General features: G+C 46.7%; 1 protein-coding gene across 1 annotated transcript in view; it reads left to right on the top strand.

Annotated features, from left to right (window-relative positions):
• The window catches only part of DPYSL3 (dihydropyrimidinase like 3), a 118,015-nt gene that overhangs the window by 95,886 nt on the left and 9,660 nt on the right, over positions 1-12,469 (top strand). Inside the window, exons 7-11 of the mRNA XM_055557401.1 lie at positions 865-933; positions 5,336-5,456; positions 9,298-9,454; positions 10,137-10,278; positions 12,138-12,308. Of these exons, the coding sequence (XP_055413376.1) occupies positions 865-933; positions 5,336-5,456; positions 9,298-9,454; positions 10,137-10,278; positions 12,138-12,308 (660 nt within the window). The remainder of the gene's footprint in view (positions 1-864; positions 934-5,335; positions 5,457-9,297; positions 9,455-10,136; positions 10,279-12,137; positions 12,309-12,469) is intronic.

Here is a 12,469-nt window from a genome sequence, read left to right as displayed (position 1 = left end):
AACAATATAATCAATCTGATTTCAGTGTTGACCGTCTGGTGATGTCCATGTGTAGAGTCTCCTCTTGTGTTGTTGGAAGAGGGTGTGTGCTATGACCAGTGTGTTCACTTGGCAGAACTCTGTTAGCCTTTGCCCTGTTTCATTCTGTAATCCAAGGCCAAATTTGCCTGTTATTCTTGACTTCCTACTTTTGCATTCCAATCCCCTATAATGAAAAGGAATCTTTTTTGGGTGTTAGTTCTAGAAGGTATTGTAGGTCTTCGTAGAACAGTTCAACTTCAACTTCTTCAGCATTAATGGTCAGGGCATAGACTTGAATAACTGTGATATTGAATGGTTTGCCTTGAGAACGAACAAAGATCATTCTGTTGTTTTTGAGATCACATCCAAGTACTGCCTTTTGGACTCTTGTTGACTATGATGGCTACTCCATTTCTTCTCAGGGATTCTTGCCCACAGAAGTAGGTATAATGGTTATCTGAGTTAAATTCGCCCATTCCAGTCCATTTTAGTTAGCTGATTCCTAAAATGTCTATGTTTATTCTTACCATCTCCTGTTTGACCACTTCCAAATTGCCTTGATCCATGGACCTAACATTCTAGGTTTCTATGCAATATTGCTGTTTACAGCATCAGACTTTACTTCCATCATCAGTCACATTCACAACTGGGTATTGTTTTTGCTTTGGCTCTGTCTCTTTATTCTTTCTGGACTTAGTTTTCCACTGATCTCCAGTAGCATATTGGGCACCTACTGACCTGGGGAGTTCATCCTTCAGTGTCCTATCTTTTTGCCTTTTCATACTGTTTCAGGCCTCAGTTGAGCTCATATAAAAATTGTTCTCTATTCTTTTCTCATTCTAGGAGCAAACCCGGATGTTGGAAATGGGGATAACTGGCCCAGAAGGCCATGTACTGAGCAGACCAGAGGAGGTAATTTTCAGGAGCATGGGGGTTGGGGGGAGCAGGGAGAGAAGTAGGAGCAATGGAGGCTCTTTTTTTTTTAGCAGCATCTTCCAGGAGACTCCTGTTATCACAGCGGCCTGGTTTATGGCCTGCTGCCCGTTTTATTTTAATTTTTTAAAACTTTATTTTATATTGAAGTATAGCTGATTAACAACATTGTGATACTATCAGATGGACAGGAAAGGGACTCAGCCATACATGTACATGTATCCATTCTGCCCCAAACTACCCCCAGTCCATGCTGCCACGCAACATTGAGTGGAGTTCCCTGTGTTGTATGGTAGGACCGTGTTAGCCATTTTAAATGTCCTGCTGCCCATTTTATGTTATAATGTTTACATCTAGCTCCCCCTCCCTCAGCACACACACATAAGGTGTGTGAACAAACTCTTTTGAAAGGTGCTGGGACTCTGTGAAGGCCAGACAGAAACTGGGATGTTTCTTCCAAAGACCATGTCTGACTGAGCCAACTCAAGGCCCCTGAGAAAATTAGAAAGGAATGGAAGGAAAATACTTATTTCTGACCCCTGACCTCTCTAAAGAAAATACAACTCAGAGGGCACTCCACAGTACCTCAGTAGGATTATATTTAAATAGAGGTAAATGTTTAAATCCATTCTTAATCAATGTGAAGCCCAGAGATGTTTCCACTTCTTTTACTCTGTGTTCTATTTTGAGTCCTGCACAATATCAGCCATATTGATAGCGGGCTGAGTGGGTTTTTCATAGGCATGATATCTGTTGATTTGTATATGGTGACAAGGACATCCAGGTACACGTTTTCCACATGTAAGATGCGTGTTGAATAGCATCACTGCTTAAGAGCTGAAGAATGAATGAATGGTTACTAGTGGCTGATTGGACATGTCTGGGCTGTCAGCAACTTCAGTGGCTGGCACAGGCCCAGAGCTGGGAACTGGCTGCCCGTATGCCTGAGAGCACCTTGGCTTTCAGAGACCAGCCTGGCACCTGGAGGGAATTCCAGGCCCTCTGTGTCAGTGAAGTGAACCCTTTCCTGTTCTATCATTCCAAGCCCGGCATCCTACAACAGGTAGGAGATGGATAAAGAAACAGTGGTACATATATACAATGGAATATTACTCAGTCATAAAAAAGAAGGAATTTGAGCGAGTTCTAGTGAGGTGGATGAATCTAGAGCCTGTTCTACAGAGTGAAGTAAGTCAGAAAGAGAAAGACAAATATCATATATTAATCATATATTAATATACAGGTTCTAGAAAAATGGTATTGATGAACCTATTTGCAGGGAAGGAATGGAGATGCAGAGGTAGAGAACGAACTTGTTCTTCGTTCTTGGCAGGAAGGAGAGGTTGGGGCAAATGGAAAACGTAACATCGACGTATGCACACCATCGTGTGTAAAATGGATAGCTGGGGAGAAGTTGCTATATAACACTGGGAGCCCAGCCTGGCATTCTGCGATGACCTTGAGGGGTGGGATGGGGGGAGGAGAAGGAGGGGATGTATATATAGTTATGGCTGATTCACGTTGTACAGCAGAAACGCACACAACATTATAAAGCAATTTTATTTCAATTAAAAAAATTTTTTTTAAGATAGATAGGAAAAGGTACCACAACCAGAAATCACAATATTCCCATTGTTCACCTCTGTTAGGATCTTTTTAGAGAAAGAAAATGTAGCACACATAGAGAAAAGTATTCCTGTCCTAAAGGTGCAATGGATTTTCCCAAACTGAACACACGCAGTCACACAACTACCACCCAGCTGGAGAAACAGAACATTAGCAGCACCCTAGAAACTCCATGTTTTTAATGCTGTTTTTGTTGTCGGTTGAAATAATGTGTAATTTTGTGATCAAGGCTTTGGTCAAAGTGTTCTCCTTTGTTTTTTCAAAGTCTGTCTCCTGCATACCAGGTCCCTTCTCTGGGGTACTTGCTTGTAGCTAGTGTTACGCTCACTGCATGTAACAGAGATAAATGTTGTCCTTTCCCCGGTCTGAGTACTGGATATTATTATTATGTAAAGAAGCTCAAGAGAGGGGAAACCACTGGCCATCATGTTCGAAGGACTGGAAAACACCCAGTGTGAGCAGGCCAGGGTGATCAGCAGTTTGTAGAGCTTTTCTTAAATGCTGGTCACTGTGGAGATGTGCTGGCAAGACAGAGCCCTACAGCAGCAGCCAGGGGATTTCTGAGCAAAGTCTATTTTTGTTCCTTGGTTTGTTATTCCAACCCCGCCATCCCACCGTTCCTCCCTGTTCCTGTCTCCTTTTTAGTAAAAAGCCTCTCAGCCACAGATCTCCACAACCCTGGAAGCCCTTGTGGGTGAAGCTGGAGGGTGATGTAACCTTCCAAAGATAGTCGTGTTGTCAAGGTGCTGAAAACCCTGCAGTGCTCGGGGTGGCGGGGGTGGGTGGGGGGCGGATGAGATCAAAAAGGCTGGGGCCGTGGTCATGGGGGACCTGGAGTGGTCAGCATAGGCATGAAGAAGGAGGCCTAGGCATGTGAGGAGCAGCCGCTCTTGAGCTCAGAGCACACCTGGAGAGCATCTTGAGTGATGCTGTTCAGAGAGCTGAAGCCAAAGCTCAGAGGTAGCTCCTGTGATGTCTGGGTGCTTCAGGAAGGTGGCCACAGTCACTTGTGCTCTGGGCTCCGGGATCTTGATCTTGCCACATGGAACAGAAGGCAGCCTGGAGGAGGCTAGCTGGACCAGCCAAGTGCTTAGAGTCTGTTTGCTAAGCCGCACCCACCAAGGGCAGTGACTGGTTTGCATTATAAAAACATTAGGCATCTATCTGCAAGCTATTTTGATATTTTTAAAAGTGTTGGGCTGCATGGCTAACCAGAGTTTCATATTTATCCAAAAAGAAACTGTTGCCGATTGAAAAGGAAAATGCCAGCATGTCTGCTTTGGGCTGAATTGGACTAATTTGGGTTTTCGGTAGTAACGCAGGCTCTCTCCCTCTGGTCAGAAGCTGTCATCAGCATACAGCCAAATAGCCAGCCTTCAGGGAACACTTGCCTTGTTCCAGGATTGGGCTCATTGCCTTACAAGGATGAACTATTTTAGTCCTCTCAGTAGCTCTGTATGTCAGGTCCTATTATTATCCCCACTTCACAGACGAGAAAACTGAGCCTTTGGGAGGTTGTGTAACATCCCTGAAGTTACCCAGCTTCTAAATGGCAGACTCAGGACTTGGACCCAACTCATGAGAAGAGGCCAAGCTCTAAGATCCTGCTTTGTTAATAGAACAGGGGAAGATTCATTATTTCGTACTTATTACAGTCAATTGTGTTGGTTGGCATGTTCAAAAACATGACTTATACATTAGGGTGGGCTGGAGGAGATCAGTAATAAAAGAAATCTTGGAGTTGAGAAGCCTGGGGATGATTAGTATAAGAAACGCCTGCAAGAACTGACCCATTGCTGACCATCCAGGAAAGGATTTAATACCTAGTAGCCTTCACTGGCGGAGAAGGCAATGGCACCCCACTCCAGTACTCTTGCCTGGAAAATCCCATGGATGGAGGAGCCTGATAGACTGCAGTCCATGGGGTCTCTACAAGTCGGACAGGACTGAGTGACTTCACTTTCACTTTTCACTTTCCTGCATTGGAGAAGGAAATGGCAACCCACTCCAGTGTTCTTGCCTGGAGAATCCAAGGGACGGCGGAGCCTGGTGGACTGCCGTCTTTGGGGTTGCACAGAGTCGGACACGACTAAAGCAACTTAGCAGCAGCAGCAGCAGCCTTCACTGGGGGCTTCCCAGGTGGTGCTGGTGGTAAAGAACCCACCTGCCAATGTAAGAGATGTGGGTTTGATCCCTGGGTCGAGAAGATCCCCTGGAGGAGGGCATGGCAACCCACTCCAGTATTCTTGCCTGGAGAGAATTCCTTGGACAGAGGAGCCCGGTAGGCTACAATCCATAGGGTTGCAAAGAATTGGACATGACTGAAGCAGCTTAGCATGCACACAGGCAGCCTTCACCTGTTATTTATACATACTGCTGTTGGGGTTATGTTTTGCCCAGGGATTCTGTCCTGGGCAGATTGGGGAGCAAAGGCTTCCATTATGTGTGGCCCTTGTGATAATCACAGGGAGAGGAGAGAAGAGGCCACTCTGGCCAGGCACTGCTCTCACCTAACAATCCCTTGCTTACACACCCTCCTGATCTCCACTTCCCAGGAGAGGGATGGGATCTGAGATGCCCGGTGAAGGGACAGAGTTGGAAGCCACAGATCTGAGGTTTGGATTTAGGGTGTGGAGCTCCAGGTCCTCAAGGCTTGTAACCTCTGTTTGGCACTGCATTCTCAGTCTGTGGAGGCCGGGGGTGGTGCTTGGAGACAGTCCTGTTCCCTTTGACTCCTGGGGATTGTTTCTTGCAGCTGGAAGCTGAGGCTGTGTTCCGCGCCATCACCATTGCTAGCCAAACCAACTGTCCTCTCTACATCACGAAGGTCATGAGCAAGAGTGCAGCCGACCTCATCTCGCAAGCCAGGAAAAAAGGTGATTTGGGCTCCAGAGATCTCAGAACCCCTAAAGAGCTGTGTGACTCCTTCCTCCCAGCTGTCCTGTATCAGCAGTGCCTGTTTGGCTCATTGCCCTGCTCTCTGGGAAGCCCCTCATCCTTGTTAGTCCGTTGGATCCTTTCTGCATCCTGTGTGGATGGCAGGATCTCAGGGTTTCTTCTACTTGGCAGATGAGTAAACTGGGGCTCAGGAAGGGTAAGTGGTCTGCCCAAGATGGTACAGCTTGAATCTGTTCTTTGGAGAGTTGGTATATCTTTTTTCTCCCTGTGATCTTTCACTGTCAGTTCATATTATCTGAACTTTATAAATGGACATATTAGTCAGGATTATATCGAGTGCAGCAGTCAGAATCCCAGCCAAACGGACTTAAACAATTATTGGCTGAAGGTGTTTTAGGCGTGGCTGGATCAAGGGATTTAAACAATACTATTACGGCTCTGTCACTCTTACGCCTTTCTGGACTCTGCTTTCTTCTCTTTTGGCTTTATCTTCAGTATGAACAGTGACAAGCTAAAAGCTGCTGTTGTCCTCCACAGTTGGTGGGGGCATGATGAAGGAGTGGAGAATGTCTTTTCCAACAGCTCAAGCCAAAGTCCCCAGAAAGACTGACATTGCCTTGGCTTAGGGCGTGGGTTCATCTCTGAACCGGTATCTGCTCCTGAGATGGTATAATTGGCCAGCGTTGAGGGGAGGGAGTGCAGGGGTTCCCACCCCCTGAGCCATGCAGGTCAGCACAGGTTATTTCAGAGCGGGTGTTGAATGGGTCTGCATACGATATCCAGCTACGGTATGGCTGTCATGACCCCAAGCTCTGTAATCCAGACCTTCTGATGTGTGCTTCCTTCCTCCATGGCTGCTAACTTCGCTTCCGGTGCTCACCTTGTGCCAAGCTAAAGTTTATCTTCATTTCAAAGCTTGGTTTCTTGCTCCCTGTTGTCCTCAGTGGCACCTTAATGGGCCCACTAGTGAAGAGAGTTTATTGAGACCTAGGGGCCATAGGGGTTTGTGTTTAGTTGCTAGGGAGGATTTCCTAGACCCGGCTATATGATCATGCCCGCCGTGTGCCGGTCGGGAGACCCACGATGAGTGACTCATTTCCCAAACTCAGAACTGGTCTGTGAAACGCCACATGTGAGTGTCTGAGGGGGATAAAAATAGTCCCAGCTGACTGATGGCCAAGTGTGTGGCTGCCCGGCCTTCCGGCAGAGGAGACCCTTTTCTTCTGGGAAGGGAAGCTTCCTAATTGCCCTGACAGCCTTTCTAGCTGGCTGATTCCGGGTCACCGCCTGCCTTACCCTGCTCACAGGAAGCCTGCTGGTTCTCTCTTGGCTTCTAAGTGTCTCCATATGATAACGGCGTGGCTGCTCCACTGGGTATGAGTCATCGGGACAGAACCAGGAGAGCAGGAGAGCAGTCCAGTGCTCCTTACCCAGTCTTCAAGAAGGGAAAAAAGGAAAAAGGAGAAGTGATCCCTGGTAGTGGGGACTACTGTGCTTCCAATGCAGGGGGAACAAGTTCTATCCCTGGTCGGGGAACTAAGATCCCACCTGCCATGGAGCCAAAAAAAGAAAGGAAAAGAAAAGTTCACGGAGGACACCCCCACACCTCTCCCCCTGGCCACCTACCATCCTCACCCTCCTGTGCCTCCTGCTGGTGGCTACATCCAGCCTGGGACCCATTCTTGGATGACCTGGGGGCTTCAAAGACAGGGTGTTTCAATTGTATGCCGAGTCTTGTTTTAAATTTCATGTAGAAAAATTCTCCATCCTTAGCCTTTTGGATCATAACTCTAGCAAGGAGAACTAGTACAGCTTGGTCTCCAAGGTGAAAGGAAGGCATCACTTTAGTGATGAAAGACTGGCTGCTGAGATTGAAGCCAATAAACATGTTGTGAACTGTCATCCTCAGGGAAAGTCAGGAGCATTCAGAGCAAGAAGACAGAGTATGGCGGGATTCATTCTTCCCTCTGGACCAGAGGACTTTAAGTCCTAGGGTATTTAATCCCCAAGTGCTCTGCGGCATGTCTGCCTGTTGCTCAGAATCAACATTAGGAATTTCAGTTTAGTGAGGGCCAACGCCATGCCTTGCACCGAGAGAACTACTATTGTCCTGTAGAACTCACGAAGGACCCTGAGAATTTGGCATTTGTTGTCGCCATTTTTCCAGTGAGAAAATTGAAGCCCATCTTGTCCAGAATCTCCCAGCTGGGAGAGGTAGACTCCAAAGCCAGCTGTAGTAAATTACAATCTGTGCTTATTCTAGTCTTCTGTCTAAAGATAGTCCAAAGGGAGAGGTGTCCACATTTAAGTTTTTATTTCTCATAATGGTATTTGAGTGCTTGCTTTTCATTTCTTCATTTCTTTGTTGCTTTAGTTTGGTAAATATTTTTGGAGAGCCCTTGAAATTCTCATTGGTCCTGTGTGGATCCTTCTCACTACCATCCCAAGGAGCAGGACTATCTTGTGGGGATCATTGCTGTTGCGTCCTTATTTTGCACGTGGCAGACATTGCAAGTCAATCATGAGTGTTCTCTAGTGAGACCAGAGCATATTTAGAATTCTTCCCAATACAGGCAACCAAAACCATTTGATTGGAGCGGAAGCAAGGCAAAACCTGTAGTCTTGGCCATAGAGCCTTCTTAGATGTCCATCTTGTGGGGAACCTGACTGTGGAAGACGGAGGACCAAACTTAAAGAAGCCGAGGGCTGCACCAGCATCTTTAGCCCAAGAATCTGGCACAAAGACACTTGGTACCAACCCACCCTCTATGAGATGGCATTTGCCTTCTGTATCACCATCCCTTCTTTAAGAAGCTCAGCTTAGGTCAGTATGTGTTCCAATATCCTTCCTCTTGTCTTCCGGTTTGGGCATTTCAGCCCCACATTTTCGAAAACAGGGTCCTAGAAGCCAGCTTCATCTTTGCTGTGTCCCAGCTTGTTGGGTGTCCTTGAGCAAATTCCCTTGTTGCCATAGGTGAGGGAGTAACAAACATGATGGAAGAAAGATCATGAGGCCTGTCATCCATGGGAATGGGTTTTACTTGGTGGAGCCAAAGCGTGTCCATGCAGCAGCAGAATCTAGCAGTTCCCAGTGACGTGGGCACATATGGGGCTTTGGACTCTACAGTGGAAAGGAGTATGAGGCGTAAAGAAATCACTTTTCCTTAGCATCTCCCAAGTGCCAGACACTCTGTGCATGCCAAACCCTTCATTTTCACAAGGCTGGGAAGTAGACATTGTCTTATGTCATCAATTCCAGGACTGATTTATTCCACATTTTCACATTTCTGAAATGGGGATGAATCTTATAGTTAATGTATATATTTTTTCATTTCAAATTTTAGTTTACCTGAAAATTTGAAAAGAAATGCTGCATCTTGGGCTTCCCAGGTGGCTCAATGGTAAAGAATCTGCCTGCCAATGCAGGAGACATGGGTTCAATCCCTGGGTCAGAAAGATTTCCCTGGAGAAGGAAATGGCAGTCCATTCCAGTTTTCTTGCCTGGAAAATCCCATTGACAGAGGGGCCTGGTGGGCTACAGTCTGTGGGGTCACAAAGAGTCAGACACGACTGAGCCATTGAGCATGAATGCATGCTGCATCTTGCAACTAGTGGCTTCTGCCAAATATAAAATTGTTCCCATTTAGAAGATAGAAAAGCAAAGGCTTAGAAAAGCTGGGAATGTGCACTTGAACCCCACCTGCCTGACTTCAGAGCAACATCTTTGAGAATGCTGAGTAGGGACCATGATTATCTAAGCCCATCCCAGGGCAGCACATACATTATGCAAACCTATTGCCTCTCACCCTCCCCTTCCAGGAAACGTGGTCTTTGGTGAGCCCATCACTGCCAGCCTGGGCACGGATGGGACCCATTACTGGAGCAAGAACTGGGCCAAGGCGGCTGCGTTTGTGACATCCCCACCTCTGAGTCCTGACCCGACCACTCCAGACTACATCAACTCCTTGCTGGCCAGGTTGGTGCAGAATGACAAGGAGTGGGTGTTGCATGGAGACGTCTTGGGGCCAGTGGAATGAGGACCAGGGCCACCCATCCATCAGCTAGACTAGAGTCTGCCTTGAGAAAAGCAAATCAGGAATTCCCCTGCAGTGCTGAGCACAGACAATGGGCTCTCCGCTATTGTATTTTAAAAGATACTCCAGTAATCATTTTAGTAATGGTAACATATTGTATGCCAAGAACTAGGGTGAGATTACACACGTGATCTCATTGTTCCTTACAACAAACATCACCCTGAGTGAGGAACTATCAGCACTATTTTACAGATTGAGCAATTGAAGGTCCAGGAGACAAAAAATCACTTCCCTAGTTTTAACAGCTGGTCATGAGGACCACCGAACCAAAATTATAGGGAGACTCTTTTGCTGCTGCCCGCTATGGATAAGTCCCATCACTCGTCTGGGTCCCTTTTTTACTGTTACATAAGAAGTGATCTAATCCACTCCCCTCATTTTCCAGATGGGGTAACTGAGTCCCAGGGAGTGGAAAAAATCACCTAAGTTCACAGTTGGCAAGAGGGAGGGGAAGGATTCCAAACTCAATGCACAGCGCTCCACATCCTTACCCTAGACCCTTGTTTCTGGGCCACTGGGGAGCCTCTAGTCTCCTTGTTCACATGGATCTCTTTCCTCGGCCAGTGGAGACCTGCAGCTCTCCGGGAGTGCCCACTGCACCTTCAGCACTGCCCAGAAAGCCATCGGGAAGGACAACTTCACCGCCATTCCCGAGGGCACCAACGGTGTGGAGGAGCGCATGTCTGTCATCTGGGACAAGGCTGTGGTGAGGATGGAGGTCACAGGAGGGCAGCTGAGGCCAGATCAGAGTGTCCTGCTCCTTGCTCCTCTTCACCCCTGGGGGCGCTGGGTGTGCAGATGAGGCCTCATACCTGCCCAGGTATCTCTGGAACCAGGTGGTTTGTGAATGTCCCTTCTAGAGTGATGAGTCCCGAGGGCTGGGTTCTGAGGAGGCCTCCTAGATTGTGAAGGACTACGAATCAGGTGGTGCTAGTGGTAAAGAATCCGCCTGTCAACGCAGGAGACGTAAGAGACGCGGGTTCCATCCCTGGGTTGGGAAGATCCCCTGGAGAACAGCCTGGCAACCCACTCCAGTACTCTCACCTGGAGAATCCCATGGACAGAGGAGCCTGGCGAGCTATAGTCCATAGGGTCGCAAAGAGTCAGAGAGGACTGAAGCAACTTAGCGTGTATGCACATGGACCAGAAACACATCCTTCATCTGATGGTGCGAATAAAGGATTGGCTGTAATCCTTTGACATGATAGGCGAGGGGTCTGTGAACAAGACTCACGTCATTTGCTCACCAAGGACGCCCTGCACTGGGCTGTGTGGTCATCCAAACTGTACGGGTAATTGTCAAAGTCTTCTGGCAAAGTGGTGTGGTTTTACTTTCCTTGTTAACATCACAGAAGCTGACAAAAAACCCATGCAAATGAAGTCACTTCCTAAGATTTGACTAACCTTTATAAAACTCATTATTAAGTTGATCACTTCCCTCTGTTTTATTTAAAACATCCTAGACACTCATTTCAGAGCCAAATAAAATACACATCTACACCATGTAATCCAAGTTTCCTTTTTTTTCCCCCTCTTGGTTCTCAGGAAGGTCAAAACTAGATTTTAAACTAAATTCTTATTTCCTTACCCAAGATTTTTGTTTTGAAAAGGGGGAAAGTATAAGTATTTTTGTCTCTTCTCATATAAACTTAGGTTTTTTTCATCTTTTCTTACATTGTTATGTATTTATGAGTGTCTGTGTATATATATTTATTTTGGCACTATCTGGAACTGCTAAAAGGTAATACATATCTTAAAATTACTCACATGATACCTGCTGAATAAAGAACACTTGGAAACCACAGAAAAGTTCACACATAAAAAAAAAATCACTCAGAATTCCACAACCCAGGGATAACCATTGTTTTCATTTGGACAAGGTTCCTCCATATTTATTGGGTGCCTATGCAAATAGAAATATCTAAAATATGGGCTCACAGTTACATTTGCTTTTACTTTGAAATCTCTATAATGCCTTTTGGAGTTAGAAGGGATAAATAAGTAAGTAAATGTATGTACATATCTGGAAAAAACATGCATACTTCCAGAGCAGTAAATTCCATTCTAAGCCATGCAGCCATGCATTTGTCCATTTTGTCTGGGTGATCCTGACAGCCCAGAGCTAGAGCTGATTCTGTAGCTCACTGGGTGGACTTCTGTGCTCACCACTTCTGAAGCCCCTCTTTGTATTTCTGGGCCTAAGCCCACCCAGTGAGCTACAGAGTCACTGGAAGGACTGATGTTGAAGCTGAAACTCTTAATATTTTGGCCACCTGATATGAAGAGCTGACTCATTTGAAAAGACCCTGATGCTGGGAAAGATTGAGGGCAGGAGGAGAAGGGAACGACAGAACATGAGATGGTTAGATGGCATTACTGACTCAATGGACACGAGTTTGAGTAAACTCTGGGAATTGGTGATGGACAGGGAGCCCTGGCTTGCTGCAGTCCTTGGGGTCGCAAAGAGTCGGACACGACTGAGTGACTAAACTGAACTGAACTGTGGTCACCCTGCTCTGGACTCAGAAGCCCTGGAGGGACCATTGTGTGTGTGTATTTTTACAGGCCACAGGGAAAATGGATGAAAACCAGTTTGTGGCCGTGACAAGCACAAATGCTGCCAAGATTTTCAATCTGTATCCTCGCAAGGGAAGAATATCCGTGGGCTCTGACAGTGACCTGGTGATCTGGGATCCAGATGCTGTCAAGATCGTCTCTGCCAAGAACCACCAGTCGGTACGGCCTGAGTGGGTGGGCATGGAGCAGACTGGGGAACATGGGTGGGGAACAGGGACAGGAGAGATGTGAGTTTGTGGTGAGCCAGGGTAATGGGGCGAGGATGTGTTGCAATAACCAATCATCCTGAATTCCCAGGGATATAAAACCTCAGCAGTTTA

The sequence above is a fragment of the Bubalus kerabau genome, chromosome 1 (assembly GCF_029407905.1).
Source record: "Bubalus kerabau isolate K-KA32 ecotype Philippines breed swamp buffalo chromosome 1, PCC_UOA_SB_1v2, whole genome shotgun sequence".
NCBI lineage: Eukaryota > Metazoa > Chordata > Mammalia > Artiodactyla > Bovidae > Bubalus > Bubalus kerabau.
This window is presented reverse-complemented; position numbering and strand designations above follow the sequence as displayed.